The sequence below is a fragment of the Lacerta agilis genome, chromosome 8 (genome assembly GCF_009819535.1).
Source record: "Lacerta agilis isolate rLacAgi1 chromosome 8, rLacAgi1.pri, whole genome shotgun sequence".
In the NCBI taxonomy this organism is placed as follows: domain Eukaryota; kingdom Metazoa; phylum Chordata; class Lepidosauria; order Squamata; family Lacertidae; genus Lacerta; species Lacerta agilis.
In genome coordinates, this window is record NC_046319.1 from 25,546,994 (window position 1) to 25,568,410 (window position 21,417).

General features: G+C 43.5%; 1 protein-coding gene across 1 annotated transcript in view; it reads left to right on the top strand.

The window, feature by feature from the left end:
* The window catches only part of RHPN2 (rhophilin Rho GTPase binding protein 2), a 42,654-nt gene that overhangs the window by 11,736 nt on the left and 9,501 nt on the right, over positions 1-21,417 (top strand). Inside the window, exons 2-9 of the mRNA XM_033156634.1 lie at positions 1,902-2,017; positions 4,455-4,583; positions 7,191-7,266; positions 10,632-10,709; positions 11,460-11,584; positions 12,061-12,227; positions 17,584-17,771; positions 20,786-20,942. Of these exons, the coding sequence (XP_033012525.1) occupies positions 1,902-2,017; positions 4,455-4,583; positions 7,191-7,266; positions 10,632-10,709; positions 11,460-11,584; positions 12,061-12,227; positions 17,584-17,771; positions 20,786-20,942 (1,036 nt within the window). The remainder of the gene's footprint in view (positions 1-1,901; positions 2,018-4,454; positions 4,584-7,190; positions 7,267-10,631; positions 10,710-11,459; positions 11,585-12,060; positions 12,228-17,583; positions 17,772-20,785; positions 20,943-21,417) is intronic.

Genomic DNA, 21,417 nt, shown 5'->3' on the forward strand with positions numbered 1-21,417 from the left:
GACTTCATGTAGAGGTTTAGAACACTGTGTTTCATGGAGAAAAAAACTGTAGCAGGATGTGTTGGTGATTAAGCAATTATTTTGTCATTGGGTTAAACAAAGACATGATTTAGACTTAAGGCTTTGAATGCTGTTATGGAGACAAGGTACCTAAGCAACCCACCAGTCTTGTGAGACAGTTATCCTAGGTACTAATCCAAGAAATTGCAATTTAAGCAACAATCCTGTGCAATACTGGTAGCCAGGTTATCCTAGTTCAAAGAAATGTCAATTTTTTTTCCTGAAACACTATAGCTAATAGTATATCATGGGTGTTACTACCGGGTAATTTCAGCTAAATCCAGATCTGTGGAAAGGTAGCAGACTCACCATGAGACAGGGTTGCCCATCCACTCTAGACAATATTATTTTTATGTAAATATTTATAAACTGCACTTTCATAAAAAATACAAGCATACAAAATGATAATAAAACACCAGTAACAACATAATATTAGCTGGTAAGAAGAAATCAACATTGCAAAGGCCTCCTTGAATAATAGCATTTTTAGGAGACATCTAAAGGAAGGCAGGAATTATTCTTGTTGAACCTCTACCTATTTTGGGAGTTCCACAGGACAGTCCTAGTCCTCAGCCAATCTTTCTCACAATATCTGCAATGTAGTGTCACTCTGAGGCTTTATGGGAAATTAAACTGCTTGTCTGATGCTGCCAGGTTAGACCCACAGTTGGAAGCCCGTATGTGGGGCCTTGCTGGAGGACTTTTGCTATGCCTCCTCTCAAACTGGTCCAAACAAGGCCCCTAAAACTTGAAACAAGCCTCAGATACCAGCCTTTTCTTGGTCTCAAGGCCTTGTTCCCATGACTGGGTTTGCTCTTAAACAAACCCTTTTAACTCTGTTCTTCAGTCATAATAATATTTGAACTCCTTATCCACCTGTAAGAGGATTTTGACCACAAAAATGAAAACACTTATGCTTTTATCAATATAGCAGAAGTGGAATGCCTTCTGGTTTTCTTTGTGAGATTGTACCAGGAATGCAAGCAAGACTTTTCTTTTTAATCTAATCAATATTTTGTAATTGAACGTTGAAGGAAAACACACCCTGTATAAAGCCCTCATATACACAGCCATGTTTTCAACCATCTGGAAAGCCAGTACTGGAAAGAGATCTCAAATTTTCTATTTGCTAGCATTTTGTTTTATTTAAATGGATTGTTGCTCATTGTTCTGAAAACTTTTGCGATGAAGGGTGGGATATAAATCTTAATAATATTAATACTAATGACCTCCTCTTGCCCACCAACTGCCTTCCTCTTCCAATGTATTCTATTGCCAAGACTGGCGCGGTTGGCAGGGACTGGGGGGGGGGGGCAGAGCCTTATTTAGCATCACTCAAGAAAGAAATATGAGCAGACTTGTAGGAACCCCAAGGTTTGCAGAGGTATGAAATAAATCTGTGGAAAAAACAACTTCTAAGGGGGGGGGGAATAGAAACCCCAAACAGCTCAGTGAGGGCTGACTATTGGAGGGTTTGGAAAAAGAAAACCAGGAGGGCGAGATGATAGAATGGAGTGTCCTGATCACAAGCGCCACACGCTGCAGTATTTTGTTGCAGGCTCCACTTGTTACTGTGTGAGGCACGCTTGGAGTCACAGAAGTATTTGCAGAAGGACAGAAGCTATTGGCAAAGAGATCTTGGTTTGGGTCAAAGATGCAACTCCCCCTTGCTTCCTTTTTAGTAAGAGGATTGGGAAACACTGTGTTGGATGACATAAATGGATTTATTTTTTAGTTAAAAAATGTGGAGATCAGTGTTATCTGCTTAGGGAGGTGTCCATTCATTCTTTAGTTCTTTGCTCATCCACTTTTGATAAATGATGTGTACTTCTGTAATCCAGGGATGCAACCCTCTTGCGGAGACTGGACGGAGCAAACTGCAGAACCAAAGAGCAGTCCTCAACCAGCAGATACTGAAGGCGGTGAGGATGAGAGCTGGCGCTGAAAACCTCCTCCGGTATGTTCCCACGACTTCCCTCCTCCCTCTGCCCACAGCCCCAGAATGCAGCCTTTGTTCTATCCAACAGGAGCAGCCTCTAATTCCCAGCCAGCTGCCCAGTGACTCCCCAGCATCTCACTGAAGAAATTGTAGCTGGGAATAATCCTGCATGTAGTACAGTATTTTTAGTCTTTCATCTATCGGATATTTGTCTGCTCTAAAAGCTCTCCCTTGCTTTTGTTTACACGTGTTTTATTTTATTTAAAAGAAATCACATTTATTTGTGTACTGCCTTTCCATTTAAAACAACTCACTCAGTGTTTACTCCAAACTGCATAACAGAAATAATGAAAAAGCAATCTTAAACAGATACAATGTCAGCATTTCTAACAAACACAATAATAGATAATTTCATAGCTATCTTTTGATGTCATAATAATTGAATAAAAATATTTTTCAGCAGCAGGGGGCAGCTAGGATAGCTCAGTACACAATATGATTCCAATATTTCAAACAATTCATTTCATAAATATAATGGTTTGGGTTCTAAGATAAGGTAAATTAAGAAATTTTGCAGAAGGAAAGTTTCTCGTCCGTTTCTTCTTCATGCAACCTGACTGGAGGTTTGGGGGCCCTCATTTTCTGAGCAAATTGAAATCAGGGATAGGGACCATCCCAAAGAAAGTGGCACAGAAGTGGGGTGGGGAGACATTCCTTCCCCAAACTTTCTTAAGTTAACTTGGGATCCAAGCAAACATCTGAAAGCTGTGCATGTTGGTGTTTGTTAGCCTTGTTTGTTGCTTGTTACTCAGCAGTTTCCAAAGAACTTTCAGCACATTATAACATTGTAATGTTGACACATTCATACAAAAATGTATGAATTTAAATGCAATTAATTTAAAATATGCAAAACAGTCTTTGCCCCAGACAACCTCAGAAAGCTTTGACAATGCACAAGCAGCAAAAGCAACATTGTCATAGTCCATCAAAAGCCTGGACAAAAGGTAGCTATTAAAATGACCCCCTTTTATTAAAAGGGATCTAGTTCAGAGTTTTGAAGCTGAAACCATAGCAAAAATATGAGCTAGTCCTGCTTGGAGAAGGTGAGAAGTTTGCAGATTTTAGCTGGGCATAATAAGCCTAGATTTGGCTGCGTACCTGCTTTGCCTTTCAAGCACATTCAAAGCAAATTTCCCACCCCCAAAGAATCCTGGTCATTGTAGCTTACCCCTCACAGAGTTAAATTTGCAACAACCCTTAACAAACTACAATGCCTGGAATTATTTGAGTGGTGAAATGTGCTTTAAAGTGTGGTGTGTGTGTGCAACATTTGTTGCTAGCAACTCCTCTGATCCATGCTGGGCCCCTGCACAAAGCCCAGCCTGGCACCATTTTGAAAGAAGTAAACCTTTCACTAAGGCCCTACCTTTAGAGAAAGAAGCAGCTGCCCCAGGTGGGAGGGCAGGGACAGCAGAGAGCTGCTCTTCCTGGGGCCCCCATACCATTTCATTCCGATGGAGGGCTAAGCTGTTTGTGCTGTGTGGCTTGCCCTGTACTCTCTAAACTCTAGCCTGCTGCCCTCACATTCAGTGAAGGATACTCCTGTCACCAGAGTTCAACAGCTGTTCTGGTAGAGTTATGTGGGCGGCTACTATCTTGACTTTTTTTTACCTCAGGTAGCAAAATGTCTTGGGCAAGCCCTAAGCAACAGCTTTAAAAAGAAGAAGTGAGGGATAAATTGTAAGTTCTCTCTGCCACTCAGCTCTGCCACTTGGCGACCTGTCAACTGTATTTGTGGGCCTTGGCTACAGTGCTATGGGTCAATGGAAACCATTGCCATTAAAAAAACTGCAGTGGAATTGTTAGGCAGGCCTGTTGCTTTGTTTGTCTTCTTCGGCTTAACAATCATAACAATAGTATCTGTGCCACGAATATTGTCTTGAAAGCCATTCCACATTCTTTTCGTTTGGCAGTGGGCCATATCAATTCTGAAGCCAGAATTTTTTTTTCATGTCTGTTCTTAAGGGGGAAATCTCAGAAATGTAGAGAATGCCGGTAAGGCCCATTCTACAATAAAGAGGCTGTCCTCAAAGCGTTCTCAAAGGTGCAGCGCATAGTTAAACTATGTAACTAGCTCCCACAGGAGGCAATGATGGCCACCAGACTAGATGGCTTTAAAAGAGGATTGGACACATTCATTGAGGGAGGTTAAGGCTATCAACAATGGCTAAGCACTCCCTCCACAATAGGATGCAGCAATGCTTTTGAGTACCAGGTGCAGGAAGCCACAGGAGGGGAAAGTGCTCTTGTGTCTGGGTCCTGCTTCCCTTTGGGGCATCTGGTTGTCCTCTGTGAGAACAGGATGCTGGACTGTATGGGCCACTGGCCTGATCCAGCTGGCTTTTCTGATGTTCTGACGTGTGTATGTGTGTGTGTGCCTTTTCCTTCCTGGCAGGGCGACAACCAGCAACAAGGTGCGCGAGCAGGTGCTACTGGAACTCAGCTTCGTCAACTCAGACCTGCAGATCCTTAAGGAGGAGCTGGAAGGACTCAACATCTCTGTTGAGGTTTACCAGAACACAGAGTGAGTGGGGGAGGAGCTATGGTAGTATTGTTCCCCAGACAAGTATGCTACCTGTGAGTAAAAAAAAAAAAAAAAAACCCACAAAAACAAATATTGGTCTAACATAGGGGGGAAAATGCAGAGAACAAAAGTGCACAGGAGAGAGGCAAAAATATTCAGTTTGGTCTGGCTGTTGACTGAGGTGATTACAGCGGGTATTTACCTTCCTCCTTGGGAAAGGTATTAAAAGCAATTAATTCTGATCCCTAATCCTCAGAAATGCCTTCGAAGAGGTGGCTTGAATGGGGAGTGGCAGAGAAGGCCAGAACTAACTTCTCCTCTTGGTATTAAGCTGCACAAAGCCAGCAGGCAAAGTGGGGCGCTGATTTGCAGTGATACATTTAATTCCAGGCTTAGCTGTTCTTTCCCTTTTCATAGTTATTTGTCCTTCTCATTTAATAATAATAATAATAATAATAATAATAATAATAATAATAATAATAATTTATTATTTGTACCCCGCCCATCTGGCTGGGTCTCTCATAATTTCTTTCTCTCATAAATAAATAAATAAATATTCCTCTCAGGGGTATACATTTTAATTCTCTTAAACTTCAAGCCCATTGTCGGCACTGTCACAAACCTATATCCCAGCCTGCTTTTTAAAGGCAATATACTGTAGTTCTCTTGAGCACCCCCCATGCTTTTGTTGCTGCTGCTGCTGCTGCTGCTTTGCTTGATTGATCTTAACAGCCCACACTTTAGCATAGATTTAAGGGACATTTTGAAAAAGGTTTTGTGTGCTGCCAGTCAAAATTGAGAAGTTTATTATTTCTCCCACCATGAGGTTGGCATTTCAAAGGGTCACAATGAGAGATTGAATTCCACCCTGCATTCATCTTGGAGCTGGCAGGGACACAGGTGCCCATGGAAATTTGTGCACAAACATGGCAAACTTAATAAAGATGGATCAGAGGGGAATGCCTCAAATCAACAAGCGAAGGGTTCGTTTTAATGTCGTGGTTAATGCCAGGGATTTGGTTTTGATTTCATGTGGTTCCCCCCCCCACCCTTTCCTTTTTCTCTGAGAGTGGTATGCCTGTGAATAACAATGACTGGTTTTGTAACCCGTTCTGCATCAGGTTGTTTATTTGTACATCAGTGATGAGGGGAAGGAAGGCTGGGAGGAAGGGAGCCTTAAACTACTTTGGCAGACTTTTATGTGAAAATGCTGAGGGGTTGTATTTAAAGGAAGGCCTACCCTCTTTCATGGAGCCCTTCCCTATGCTAGAGTTGAACAACACATTTGTATTGTATTGTATTGTATTGTATTGTATTGTATTGTATTGTATTGTATTTGCAGCATTTATACTCCATACTTTAACCAAAAAGGCTGTTTGAGTGGCTTACAAAAACAGTGTTAAGATGGTTCCTGTCCTCAGGTTCACAATCTAGAAAGCCATAACACACATAAAAGCATGACAGCCTGCTGGCTGGATCAGGCCAATGGCCCATCTAGTTCAGCATCCTGTTCCCATAGTGGCCAAACAGTTGCCTGTGGAAAACCAGCAAGCAGGAACTGAGCCCAAGAGTCACCTCCCCTCCTGTGGTAACCAGCATTCAGAAGCCTTGCTGCCTCCAACTGTGGAGGCAGAGCAATAGCCATCATGGATAGTAGCCATAAAGAGCCCCCTCCTCCATGAGAAAAGGGAGGCAGAAGAAGCAATCTCCAGTCAGTGGCTTTATCTCTTGATAAAGAGCAGCCCCCCCCCCCACAAGCTCTCTTCCCAGATCAGATTCAGGAGTGGAGCAGGTAACAGTGTCCAGACTGGGAGGATATGGCAGCTCCTGCCTCACAGTCCTTCTCTCAGGCAGAGCTGGCTTGATGGCAGTTGCAATCATCACAGAACGATGGAGTCACCCTCCTCCCTTGTCAATGTCAGTGCTGGCTCTAGCAGACTCACCCTCCCTTGAAACACTGTCCCGTCCCGTCCCCCGCAGTCAGATTCAGGAGCTGAGTTGGTGACAACAACAGAACTGGTGACACACATACACCCATGGGTGTCCATAGAGGCCTTACGTGGTGCCTGCCGGGTCCCCTTTCCTTTCTGAAACTAAGCTTTGAAAGAAGTGTTCTGTTCACCATTGGAATAGGCTGAGTGGCATGTGTGCTTGGTGGCATGGAGTGGGTGGTGACCACAGCAGTTTCCCCATTTTGTAAGTGTGGTCTCAGGCTCATAAAAGGTGAACCAGGAGGTCAACCTTAAGAGAGGTCAGTCTATGTCTGCCTATGAATGTCTGCCTATGTTTAACTCCTTGCATGGCCTTGGGCAAGTCACTTCAACTTTCATCTCCACTTCCTCTTCTTTGAAATGGAAAGGATCACTGCCTACTGAAGCAGTTTGTTGCAGAGGGTGAAGGAAGAGTTTGCAAACCACTTTTTGGTTTGCTTGCTTTTTAAATGATGCAATTGAGCCTATTGGGGTGTAGGTGTCAAACAAGCTAATCTACACTTACGGACACTATATAGAGGTTCACAGAACAACCACTTTCCTACATCAATTTGTGGTTTTTGAAAAGTTGGGGGAGGTGAGGTTTGATCTTAATCTTCTTCTTTTTTTAACACAGGGAGGCTTTCAGCATTCCTCTGATACCACTTGGCTTGAAAGAGACCAAAGAAGTTGACTTCGCAGTTCCTTTGAAGGTAGCATTTCTACTAAGCAACTTTTTTTAGCAATATTTTACACTGGCAGGAAAAAGTATACACTGCAGATGTTGGGGTGATAAGACAGATTCAAATTCTCATTATGAATTTGCTCCCCAGGGAAATGTTTCAAGAGGGATTTAGAAGCCACAATATCTGTAGTTGGTTTAGGTTCACAATAAAAACCATGATTCGACAGTGAATCTCAGGGTTTCATTGTTAAGAAAAATCTTGTAAATTTATCACTTCCACCTAGATTATTTCTAGCTCTCTAAGAGAATTAAAAAAAAAGTGAGTTTCATGCTTTAAATTCCAGGAGCAGATTACAAATATGGGCCAGGCATTACCTTGTCTTTTGAGAAAAACAATACTGTCTCATTCATGCTGTCATAACATTAAAATTGCACACTTCTTTGTGGTTCTTCTACTGTGCTATTGTGTCCAGAGACTGTGGTGGAGGCACTAGCGAAGAACCATTTCTTTAGGAATATGGAGAGATGTTTTGCCCATTTTTGCCCATAGGGGCCTTTCCCTACCCTTATCAAATGTTACCGTGAGATGCTGGATTTACTCTCCTGCACAGATGTGCAAGTCCACATGGATGAGCATTAGTACACCACATAATGCACAGCCTGCCAGTCCCCAGACTGGGGAGGCTCATTTTACACAGCTGATAACAGATTGTAGTCACTTGTGCTATTTTGAAGATATATTTACGTGAAAGAATGAACCCCTTCCTTGGTTTTTAAAACAGCTCAAGACTGGCTGTTGCAGAGTAAATGAAAGCAGCATGAGGAATGGGACTTGGGTCAATGGTCATATTCAGACAATCCTAGAATCATAGAGCTGGAAGAGACCACAAGGGCCATCCAGTCCAACCCCCTGCCAAGCAGGGTTTTTTTGTTTTTTTGCTTCATTAAGCTGAACTATAGAAAACCCTTTTGGCTGCACAATCAGTTCCATTGCATGTTCCGGCAAACCCAGACGTCTTCCATGAACTATAGTTTGCCACTGGGTGATATCCAATGTTATTTGCACAATACTGACTTGGGTCCATTAATTTAAATGGGTTGCTATCAACGTAGCATTAAGCAGATTGTTCTATTAGTGAAAGAATTTCTCCATGCACAATGGAGAAATCTACCCCTCTTCTCCCTGTATGTCCTCTGTAAATCTGTTCTGGGGCTTCCCCCAACTCTCTGGAACAGATCTGGGGATGGTGGAAGGCACACACAGGGGGAGGACTCTCATTGTGCTAGTGCCCAGTGGGTTTACTTTAAGTAGAACTTCATTGGTTACAACCCATTTTGTCCAAAATTGTAGTTAACAGCTTTGGGATGAGCCAGGGTGTTAAGCTATGGTTTAAAGTCAATATCCTGACTTGTTTCAAAGCCCTTAACTTGTTGGTTTGGGCGACATTTAATGGAAGACTTCTTGGCAGAAGCCTGTTTGCCAGGATCATGCAAAGGTAGGAATGAAGGGAATGCGGGTGCTGAAATCTGAATGCAGCCACTATGAGGTTGGGGTAAGGGCAGTGAGTGTCACATGTTGGAGGCCATTGGTAGCCCTGCAGTGTAATAACCTAGATAAGGGCCCCAGAGTTCTAAGTTGGCCAAGGCTGGTTTGTTGGCCTGTAGTTTTTAGCAAGTGGTAGACAGCTTTTACTGGCTTTACTGCAATATCGTCGTGAGGTTTTATGGCTCTCTTTCCTAGACTGATCTAGTGATCTGCTTTTGTGTGTGTGTATTGCCTTCCTCCATGAATTGGTGGTATAAAAATTCCCTGTCTGCCCAAAGTAATTCCCATGTGCCTTCTAATGAGCCAATCACACACAAGACTGAAGAGCTCTGGTTTTAAATTTTCTTGGTACGAGTAAAACACCAAATAAATCTCCGCAGAAATCTGAATGGAGAGCAGGCTTTGGCTGAGGCAGGCAGTTGTGACTTTTAATAGACTTTGTTTCAAGTGCTGTTGCTGCTTCTGGGCAGTAAATGAATCACATGAACAACCCCCCTTTTGAAACAGAGAAGGACAGAGAAAGATTTATCAAGATTCTGTCTGAGGCACTAGGGAGCTGGGCAAATATTTACACCATGAATGAAATCAGGTTCTCCACCCCTCTCCATGGCCATTCTCCCTCCCTCCAAATGAACCCACCCTCCCACAATGCTGTGCACATCTAGGTTTATTCTGCTAATTTACCCCCTGCCCCCTTTCATGTAAAAATGCACAGTCCATTTTCAATAGTATTCTTGTGCCCTGAAGGGGATTATGAAACAGATGTGTGTGTAGGAAACCCTGTCTTTGCCAGAGGGCAAAGAATTGTCAGAATTAGGCAACAGACTGATCTTCCCAGCAAACATTTCTAAGGTTTGAAGTTGAGTTTGCCCCCTTTTAACCTGGCCAGTTGTGAATAGTCAGCCTTTTAATCTCAGAGGAGCAAAGTGGACGTGAAGCAATTTCTAGAATACCCAAGAGTGTAAGAAGAGTCTTGCTAGATTAGAAAAAGGGCCACCCATCCTTTTCCTCATAGTGACCAGCCACATGCATCCGGAAAGCCAACAAGCAGGTCATCAAGGTCAAAACACAGTCCTGATGTTGCTCCTCAGCAACTGCTATTCAAGGGTAGACTGCTTCTAAATGTGAAGGTTCTATACTAGAGAGGGGAACCGGATTTGTATGTGCCCCCTCGTTCCATCCAGTTTGATCATTCCTGTGTTCAGGCAAAGCTAGCAGACATCGCCATGCCTTGTGGCAGTCAGTTCTGCTAATTAATTTTGTGGTGTTGATTTTGCTGGATGACTCAAAATTCTAATGTGACAGAAGAGAGAGAAATTCTCGGTCCATTTCCTCCATCCCAGGTGTGCATACTGTCTAGTCGCATACTTCACATACTTCTGTCATTGACAAATACAAATTGGAAACTGGGTCATCTTTTGCATAGCGGTGGTCATAGCCTTTAAGCAGCAATTTCAATTTTCAGTGCGTGTGTGTGTGTGACATGAGCTTCTCTGGGTGTTTTGTCTCTTAGAATGTGCTATGGGGATGAAGGTTGTCTTTACTAAGAGATGCTGAACAAATCTCATTCAATGGCCAAGCTTCAGTGTTATAAACCAGCCTTCAAGGCTTGGGGCTTTTTTAAAAATTAGGTGAGGATTTAGGCTTCATACAGAGTCAAGGACTCTACTTGCTTAAGGTTAGTTACTTTTTGGCAAATGCACATGTCAGTTCAGGGCTACATGATTAGGTGAGCTCTTCATTACTTATTGATAGCATTGTCAAAGTTTTTTTTTTAAAATACTTGTGCAGCCATGGTGAAGAAGTTCAGGATTTGAACTGTACCATGTCTCCTTTATCATTTCCAGGACTTTATTCTGGAACACTACAGTGAAGAAGGTTCTGAATACGAAAATGAAATTGCTGATCTTATGGACTTAAGACAAGTAAGTTAAATCTGTTTAGAAAATGGACTTGGATTTCAGTTGTGGTTTAAAAAAAACAAAAAAAACAAAACTGTACATGAGAACTTAAAAAAAATATGATTTAGATGCAAGACTGGCCCTAGGCATTTCCCCAAAGAAACATTGGCCACATAGGAACTTGAACTAGACCCTCCCCCCAAGAAAACCCCCGTAGCTGTATAAACTATGGACATAGTATCTGTAATTCCTGCATTGCAAGGGGTTGGACTAGATGATCCTTGGTGTCACTTCCACCTCTATGATTCTCTAGATGCCGGGAGAAATGAGCTCACTACAAAAAAGTAATTGCCATATTTTAGGTGTTTGCTTGCTATCCATTAGTTTATTACTAGTAAATAATTGGAATTTGGATACCCCCGCTGCCTGGATCATAGCTGTCAACTTTTCCCCTTTTTTAAAGGGAAATTCCCTTATTCCGAATAGGATTCCTTGCAAGAAAAGGGGGAAAAGTTGATAGCTATGGCCTGGATCTTGTGTTCATTTGTACACTGCCTAACAGTGTAGCCATGCTTTGTTTTCATTTGCCTTCACTTTGACTTCACTTTTGTAAGTGTACTCCCAATCATTTAAAAAGCCACTTTGGGCATGACAAAGTGAGCTGCGGCTTATGAAAATGTGTTCAGAACTCTGTACTAATGTGATGATGTAAAATCCATTTACATAGCACATGTTGATGACATACCATGGTGAATGTATGTTTTGTATTCGAAGGCCTGCCGTACCCCCAGCAGAGATGAATCGGGAGTTGAGATGTTGATGAGCTATTTTGTTCAGCTCGGCTTTGTAGAGAATAGATTTTTTTCACCAAGCAGACACCTGGGGATTTTATTTACCTGGTAAGTTCCATTTAGAATGTTGTTAGCGTTGGTTCTAATGCATTGGGAGTACAGCTTTGCATAGTGGGTTTGAAATTTGACCTGGAGGATTTGCAGGCCTGTGTTCCTGGAGGCAAAATGCAAAGCCTCCCATTTGGCCAAAAAAGCTCTTAGCGATCCAGTCAAGCGTTGCAAGGAAGGGGTGTGCTGCTTTTAAGAGAGCAAGAAGAAATGTGCTTTCTAGTTGAGAAAGCTCAGCAATTAATGTGTGTTACGTGCCCTGGATTATGAGCATTGTTGACTCTTAGTCAAAGTAAAAAAGAGCCCATCAATGAGCTGGTGCAAATGTAATGCTTGTCAGATGCTTAACTGTAGCTAAGAGGGTTGGGCGTGGGTCTTAAAATTGTCTATTCTTTGTTCTAATCCCCTCACCACCACCACCACACCACTCTTCTTAATTACATACATACTAGGTTTTGTTTCTGTTTTTGCTGAAGGTACGACTCTTTCACTGGTGTTCCCGTCTGCCAGAAGAACCTGTTGCTGGAAAAAGCTAGTGTTCTATTCAACATTGGAGCGCTCTACACCCAGATTGGCACAAGGTGCCATCGGCAGACGCAGGCTGGGCTTCAGAAGGCCATTGAGGCCTTTCAGAAAGCAGCAGGTAGGGAAGAGTTGTGTGTTGGTTCCCCAAACACCTTTGGATAGTCGCTTGATCCAGTTGCTTCTCTTTTGCATGCATAGAGCCTTACACGTTTCACATGAGCTTGTGTGTACGCACTGTACCTTTCAGGCACATCCAAGGTGTGTTTTTTCCCATAGAGATTACTGGGCACTGTAGTTCATCCTCCCAGAGCTACAATTCTCAGCAGTCCTTAACCAATGACAGTGCCCAGAATTCTTTGAGGGAAAGAATGTGAAACAAATGTACCTTAAAGATATAGTGTGTACACAGCCTCCATTTACTGTGAATTCAACGTTTTTGCCCTCAAAAGAGACCCAGGATTAAACGGGTTTTTAGCATGAGAGGGGCACACACTTAAAACAATAATAATTAAAAGATTCGCTTTTCAAGTTTAGTCCCATTAAATAGGAAACTGCCCAAGTAACTCATTTAGTTGAGACTAAGGGTTGTATCCGATTTCAGCTACATACACAGCATACAGTGGTACCTCGGGTTAAGTACGCTTCAGGTTAAGAACTCCGCTTAAGAACGGAAATCGTGCTCTGGCGGTGCAGCGGCTGCAGGAGGTCCCATTAGCTAAAGTGGTGCTTCAGGTTAAGAACGGACCTCCGGAACAAATTAAGAACTTAACCCGAGGTACCGCTGTATATTGATAACCCCTGCCCCCCCAAACCCTAGGAATTGTAGCTCTGTGAGGGGTAAACTACAATTCCCAATATTTTGTCTGTGTGTGTGTGTGTGTGCGCGCGCACGCTTTAAACGTGTGGTGTGCATGCAGCCTAAGTTTTATTCAGGAGTAAACCCATTGAAATAAAGTGACAGTGTTAGTTATACTCAGCTATTTTCATGGGTTTCCTTTCTAACTTTGGATGTAACCCAAAGTGAATATTATGGTTAACAATTAATGAGCTGTAGTTTCAAGGCCTTAGAGACTGTGGTCTATTATTAACAGCTTTTTTAGTCTCATAATGTGGTCTTTCTCCTCTCCTTCCCTAACGTAGGCATTGCACTGGCTGGTATTTAATATTTATTGCAGCTTATACTCCAAAGGAAGGGCTGTCTGTAGCTTGGTGGCAGAGCACTTGTTTTGCATGCAGAAGGTCCTAGGTTCAGTTCCTGGCAGCATCTTCAGGTAGGGCTGGGAGAGTCTCTTGGCTAAAACCATAGGGAGCTGCTGCCAGTCACTGTAGTACTAAGCTGGAGAGACCAAGGGTCTGATTTGGTGTAAGGCAGCTTCCTGTGTCTCCAATGATCCATGCTTTAAATTATCCCCACCCTAAGTGCAATGGCATCCTGTATTGTGCACACCAATGTCTGACGGGTCAGACGTTTCAGGGGTCCCAGCACATACCTTGGTTTGTATTTCCTTGCAGTGGTGGTCACAGGAGACTGAGGGCATTTTCTGTGCCCTAAAGTTTATTTTTGCTGGTTTTTAATTTGGTTTAGTTAAAGGGAAAAATAGAATATGGAGAAATATAAGGAGAATTCCCTGGATGCCCAGATCCAGGTTTGGGACAAATACTCTTTGGTGAGAGAGTCCCAGCAGAGATTTTAAAATCACAAAACATGCAGCAAAATAAGTGTGGAAATATAGGCTGTTGGACCATTAAAATATTCCCTTCTAAGTTGCTTCCAAAGTTACCCATTTATCTTAGCATAGAAAGAGACCATACATTTGGCAAGTTAAAAATGGTTTACTTACAAATTATTCAAAGGTCAGATTCATGTGTTTTTACATACAGCAGCAAAAGACAGGCAGTTTAACTTAAAAAATGATAAGACTTTCTATAATACAAAGATGGCTTGGCAAAGCCATGCGGTCTAAGCTTCAAGCATCCAGCTTAGACATCTGTACTGTTTGGGTTCACATGGTGGAAGAAAAAAAGACCCAAAGGGGTTGGTAGCCCTTCCTCCCAAGGCAAGGGGCTGTGACCTAGCTAAGCCTGGCAGGACAATTTTCCAAAATTGTACCATCTGTGCACAAGAGGGAAATATCAGAAGACTTGGGAGAAAGCCAAGATATTCAGAAGTCCAAAAAAGTTGTGGGGTTTGTTGTTGTTTTTGGCGGGGGGTTGACTGATACAGCCTAACAAGGACTAAATGTTATCTGTGGTCATGGAATGCTGGCTGGCTGGCAGGGGGAGGAATGGAATGAATTGGAATGGCTTAATCTCTGAACAGCAGCTTCAAGCTACACACTGCAACATTTTATTGCAGGTCCCACTTGTGTTTGTCTAATCTGCATAATTTGTACTTGGCACAGAATCTGTTTTTCGCCCCTGGAGCAGGATTCTGCTTCCCCCACCCTTGAACACAATCAAACTACACACAGGCCCAGCTGAGATTATTCTGAGATGGGCACCCAGCCTAAATCTGTCTGCTTCAAAGATGTGCTTCAGTTTGCCTTTCCAGCAAAATGCTTTTCATTGTACCTGTGGGGCGTGACCACATAGCATTGTGCACAATGCATTATCATTCATAACAGTACACGTAGTTCTTTGTGGACAGAGGGAAGATTGTTGCTATGGCTTTGGTCTATAAACAGAACCCTGTGCATACATATATGTACTTAAGAGACCAAAAAAAGAAAAGAAAAAAAGAAAACAAAAAAGTCACAGCTTAAGTACTTATGATGTAAGGATGAACTAAACCAAGACAAGCTGCTGTGGACTTTTGTCTGTAGATCTGTTAAGAAATTGAGGCTTTGGCAATTTTTTTAAATCTAAAGCTGACATCTTTTTCTGTGAGAAGTTGAGAAGAACCTTTGCTCCCAGAATTTATTACAGCCGCTTTTAAGGCAAAACGTATTAGAAATGTAGAAATGGAGCATTTAATAAAAGATTGCCCCACCCAAGGCTGCTTTTCATATGACAATGGAAGCAGGAAATTTAAAACTAGCAAAAGCTCCACCATAATGTCAGTAACCCCCCCCCTTGAGTGGGGGATGGGGGAATTCGCAGAACCAAATAATGCAATGCTCCATTCTCTGTCATATTGGGCAATTAAAAACTTGCTTCTGAATCTTGACAAACTGGTTGGGTAGGGTGCATTTTTGAGATTAGATTTCAGCACCAGCATGCAAGTATTACTTTAGTGCTTATACTACAGTAAATGTTTGTTTTAATTTTCCAAAAGGATAGTTTGTTGTCTAACTTCATTTTGGCTTACTTTCTGCTATTGCAGAGCTCTGGCTCGGCTCCAGACTCTGCTCAAGGGAGTGCCCTGGCTCAGTTGCGCAGGGATTTCTCTTCTTCCTCAGACCCTCAAATGTCTCTGCTCTTTTTCGTCCCTCTCCTAACTGCTATGCCATTTCAGTGTTGCTGTCAATTGTTTTTATCCCACATTTCCTCCAAGGAACTCAGGTAGCACTTGCGGTATTCCTCTTCACTGCCACTCTTTTATCCTCACAACTACCCTGTGAGGTAGGCCAGAGTGAGAGTGGGTGATTGGCCCAAAATCACACAGCAAGCTGCGTGGCAGAGTTAGTTTGGAACCTGGGTCTCCTTGGTAGTAGTCCTGCACTCTTGGGGCTTTGTGCACACAGTGCCTTTAAAGCACATTCAAAGCATCTTTTCTCCTTAAATAATTCTGGGCACTCATAGTGTTACAGAAACCTGTAACAAACTACAGTGCCCATAATTCTTTGAGGGAAAGAAGGTGTTTTATACATATAGTGTGCACACAGTTTAACTCTGTGGTAGGGAACCTACAGCCCATGAGCCTCATTAGGTCCACCAGGCCTCCGCATTTGGCCTTTGAGGCAGTTTTGGCCAAGACTCACCCACCTGCCCAACTGATGTCATATATGATGCTAGGGGTGGAGCAAGTAAAGAGTGAGTTGGGCCAAAAAGAGGTGTGCGTAGAACTATGTGTGGTGCTCTAAGAACATAAGAATCGCCTGCTGGATCAGGTCAGTGGGCCTTCTAATCCAACATCCTGCTCTCACGTTGGCCCCAATGGGAAGCCTGCAAGCAGGACCTGAGCACAAGAGCAGCTTCCCCTCCTGTGGCTTCCAGCAACTGGGATTCTGAAGCATTGCTGCCTCCGTCTCTGGAGTTGGAGCATAGCCATCATGGCTAGTAGCCATTGAATTTGGCTAATCATCTTTAAACCGCCCTGAGACCCCCAGGTATAGGACGGTATATAAATTCAATAAATAATAATAATAAATTAAAGCAATCTAAGTTGGTGGCCGTTATGTAATCAGTGGTGGTCTGTGTTTGCCTGAGCTGGAGTCTGGACTAAGGATCCTGAGCTCCTGTGTTCTGATTCGATACATGATATCCAATCACAGAACATTTCAGGAATTGGACTTCTGCCATTGGCCCTTAAACTCTTAGTCATGATTCGCAGATTGGAAGTTTAGACAGCCAATCACATTGAGAGTGGCCCAGGCCTTCAGAAATGTATACAAGCAGTTGCTTTGCCCCTGTTGTCCAGTTCTGTTAGTTCAATAAAGGTTCTTGCTGTTATCACTATGTCTTGCCTTCTGGGAATCCACCTACACTTCAGTGGCCATCACCAGCTCCTGTGGGAGCAAGTTCCTTTGTTGAACTGTGCGCCGCTTGAATAAGTCCTTTCTTTCATCTGTCCTGAATCTTCCAACATTCAGCTTCATGGGATGTCCACAAGTTCTAGTGTCATGAGAGAGGGAGAAAACTTTTTCTCTATCCACTTTCTTCCACTCCATGCATAATTTTATAAACTCCTATCATGTCGCCTCTTAACTCGCCCTTTCTCTAAACTAAAAAGCTCCAAAAGCTGTAACCTTTCCTCATAAGGGAGTCACTCCACCCTTTTGATCATTTTGTTGCCCTTTCTTGAACCTTTGAGTAATCAGTAGATTGCCAGGGCTTCAAAGAGCCACTCCGGGCTCCAGGTCAGTGCCAATGAGCCATAGGACATCCACGTGCTGCTCTGGGCCTTGTGCCCATGCAGTTTAATTTCAAAACTGCAAGGGCAAAAGGAGCCCCACCCACTTGTTGGATACCTGTGTTGCAGATCAAAGTCTGGCCTGCTTCAGATAATGCATACTGAATGCTAATGTAGGTATGGGAAACTTTTGGCCCTCCAGTTGTTGCTGAACTACAAGTCCCATCACCCCTGGCCATTGGCCATGCTTGCTGGGGTCTCTGGGAGTTGTAGTTAAGCAACAGCTGGAGGGCCAAAGGTTCCCACACCTGAATACTTTAGTGTGTCCGCCACACACACAGCCAAAGTAGCTGCTGTTACAGTTTTAATTTAAACTCGATATTTTGTTAGCCAGTAATCATGATACCTTATAAACCTCATATCACTACTAACATTTTTTTGTTCCCTCCCCTCCCCATTTCAGGAGTTTTAAATTACCTAAAAGAGACTTTTACTCACACTCCAAGTTACGACATGAGCCCTGCCATGCTGAGTGTGCTGGTCAAGATGATGTTGGCTCAGGCTCAGGAATGTGACTTTGAGCTGATTTGCCTTCCTGGAATACAAAACGAATTTTTCACGCTTGTGAAAATGGCCCAGGAAGTGGCAAAGGTAGGTGACAAGGTGAAGGTCCTGTTCACATAGGCATGTTTTTATTATTTGATTATGGCATGTCTGAACTAGCCATCGTAGAATCATAACTGTAGAACTTTCATATAATCTTATGTCAATATGAATGGAATACTTTTTTAAAAATGGAAACATAGGAACACACATAGAACCTTACACAGAGTCATAACATTGGTCCATCTAACTCAGTATTGTCCACACTGGCTGGCAGCAGCTCTCCAGGGTTGCAGATAGGGCTGGGAATGTCCCCTATCAGGATCTGCCTGGAACCAAACCGGAGCCTCCTGCTTACAAAGCAGACAGCCACTCTCCCAGAAAGTTGCTCTCAGAGCAACTTACATACAGTCAGTTAAAAAACAAGGCAGTTCTTCCCCACAGGCTTGCAATGTAAAAAAGATGTGATGCATAAGGAAGAGGAAATGGGGAGGGAAGAGGAAAAGGCTAGCTCAGGCACAATTTTTAAAAGTTTTATAGTATTTCTTATAATGAAATGGAATTGGAATAGGGACAGTTCAAGGACAGGAGGAGTCTGATGGGGTCCCATCAGCGCTGATGGAATGGGTCCTGCCTCCCATCTCTCCCACTGCTGGAATTGACTTGCAAACAATTGTTCTACTGCCAGCCAAACTTTTAAAAGAGCGGGGGTGGGGGGCATTTGGTATGCACATTGCAGCTGGGAATTTTGCCCTGCCTACCTTGGGATTCTCAGAAACAGAATGCTCCTCCTCAGAATTCCAAACGGGCAGAGGAAGGTTGCCAGGGAATGCATGAATTGTGCCTGAGAGAAATTGGATTTGATGACCAAACTGCATAACCTGGTGAGCAAATAAAGTGCCTCAGTTTGCAGCGGCCAACGAAGGTCATGGAGCACATGACTTAAAGCTGCCTCTGCAGACTTTGGCTTGCAAATGCTAAGTGCCAGTGGCATGGTTGCAAGCAGAACCTAAATCCAGATTTTAATCTAGCTCTTCGGAAACAAGTGCACGTTTATTAAATTAGCCATCTGCCAGCAGTTCTTCTCATTAAGGCAACTGAAAGATTTGCCTACCAGTTATGCAACCCCCATTATAGCAGGTAGATTACTGAAGCACATTCAAAGCACTTGCTTTCCCACAAAGAATTCTGGGCTCTGTAGTTTGTGACGGGTTGCTGGGAGAATTGTAACTCTGTGAGAGGGAAACTACAGTGCCCAGAATTGTTTGAAGGGATGGAAGGTGCTTAAGTGCTTTAAAGGTACAGTTTCTACACAGCATATTCCACAGTATAAAGGACTCAGACAGTGCCCTTTCATAGTCAAGAAAATCTAGATTACACTAAGAATGTGAAGTTTTACATTCATTAGAAAACAAATAAGTTTCTACTGTTTCCTTTTTTTAAAAAGGGGGTTAAACTCTCTGGCTGGTAATGAGAGAATGTGGATAGTGTTGGTTCAGTAACAGAGCACATGCCTTGCATGGAGAAGATATCCGGTTCTGTCCTCTACTTCAGTGCCTTATTCTCTCATGCCTCTTATTGTCACTTATCTGGGGGCCACATGTCAGTGGTGGTTGGGGCCAGAGGCCAAAGTGGGTAGAACAAGGGGTGTGACTTTTTCCTTTGTATGGTTGTCTACATTACAGGCTTTGCAAGTCAGAGGTTTCTACACACAGAGAGACACACACATCCATCCTTCATTCTAAGGCAAACAAAAGGCATTGTTGTAGTTTCAGGATGCATTCCAGCCAAGAAAAAGCACTTGAGGAAGGTGCAGTGCAGGGCTGGTGAAGGGGACGTGACCAAAGGAGAACCCCAAAGGCTGGATAAAGTGCCCCAGAGGGCCACATTTCAACTTCACTCAGGCCTGCGGTTCTCCCCTCCCCACCCCTACAAGTTAAAAGATCAGGCAACAGGCAATGGGCAAGACCTCTGCCAGAGACCCTGAAGAGGTGTCATTAGTTTTGGTAGATGGACCTGATATGAAGCAGCTTCCTGTGCAAAACCTGGTGTTTTAAGGAGGCAGGACAAGAGGCAAAGTTTTGACTCTGAGAAAGAATAGTGGATTGTATAGTACAAAAGCAGGTGGTGCTGTGGTCTAAACCACAGAGCCTAGGGCTTGCCGATCAGAAGGTCGCCGGTTTGAATCGCCGCGATGGGGTGAGCTCCCGTTGCTCGGTCCCTGCTCCTGCCAACCTAGCAATTCGAAAGCACGTCAAAGTGCAAGTAGATAAATAGGTACTGCTCCGGCGGGAAGGTAAATGCCGTTTCCGTGTGCTGCTCTGATTTGCCAGAAGCAGCTTAGTCATGCTGGCCACATGACCTGGAAGCTGTACACCGGCTCCCTTGGCCAGTAAAGCAAGATGAGCACCGCAACCTGAGAGTCGTCTGTGACTGGACCTAATGGTCAGGGTTCCCTTGAGCTTTACCTATAGTATCACAGTGGCTGTTACTTCCAAGCCACCCTGGATCTTAAGGCATTGCTGGGTGGGACTTCCCTGGTCCCAACAGGCAACATCCAGAGATGCTCCTGCAATAGCTGAAAGGATTTCTGCTTAGGCCAGGGGTTGGGGTGCACTAACCAATTCCCATGGATTTCCTTTCTGCTGCTGTATATGCACACAAAATCACACATTGCTCTTCAGGGCCCCCCAAACCTCATCAGGAAGGATAAGGCAAGAAAGCTTGAGTGGAACTCTGCTTGCACTTCTCAGGGTCCATGGCAGATTTTATCCAGTGAGGAGGCCTTAGACTGTTGCTTTTCCTGTTTCATTTAAAGTCACTCTTCTTGCTTCAGCCATTCAGCTTCTACACTCATGTGGTGAATGCACGTGGAGAAAACACCAATGGTTTACAGTTTTTGTTTTGAATCCTTCCTAATTTCTACCTTTCCAGCCTACAAACCCTCCTAGGTGTGCACACCCTATTAACTATCCGCAAATGGTTGGCATTACCCACAGATGACTGAGCTTTTAATGACAAGGAAAATGTCTCAGAGTTTGACTTTGTGCTTTTGTTTTCAGGTTGGAGAAACATACATGCTTGTTAACACAGCAATGAGTCAAGCACCAGTCAAGGAGAACATCCCTTATTCCTGGTCAAAACTGGCCCAAGTCAAATCGGACCATTTCAGAGCGTTGGCACATTATTTTGTTGCAACAATTTTGAGTGACCACCAACGTAAGTCAGGTTTTGTATTCATTCACTTCTTTACCTACCCAGAGTGCTTTGTTTCAGCAAATGGCACAAGCCAAGAAACATGGGAGGAATTGGTGTGTTAGACTTGTGTGTGTTAAACTATGGAACTTGCTCCCATATGAGGCAGTGATGGCTTTAAAAGAGGATTAGACAAATTAATGGAGGAGGAGAAGGCTATTGATGGCTGCTAGCCATGGTGACTGTTCTTGGCCTCCACAGTTGGAGGTAGCAATGCTTCTGAATACCAGTTGTTGAAAACCACAGGAGAAGAGAGTTTTGCTCTTGTGCTCGAATCCTGCTTGCTGGTTTCCCACAGACAACTGTTCAACCACTGTGGGAACAGGATGTTGCACTAGATGGGCCATTGTCTTGATCTAGCAGGCTCTTTTGTTCTTATGAGATAGCCCAGCAGACGTCTTGGACACTCTTAAGCCAGCATTCCCGCGCCTGATGCCCT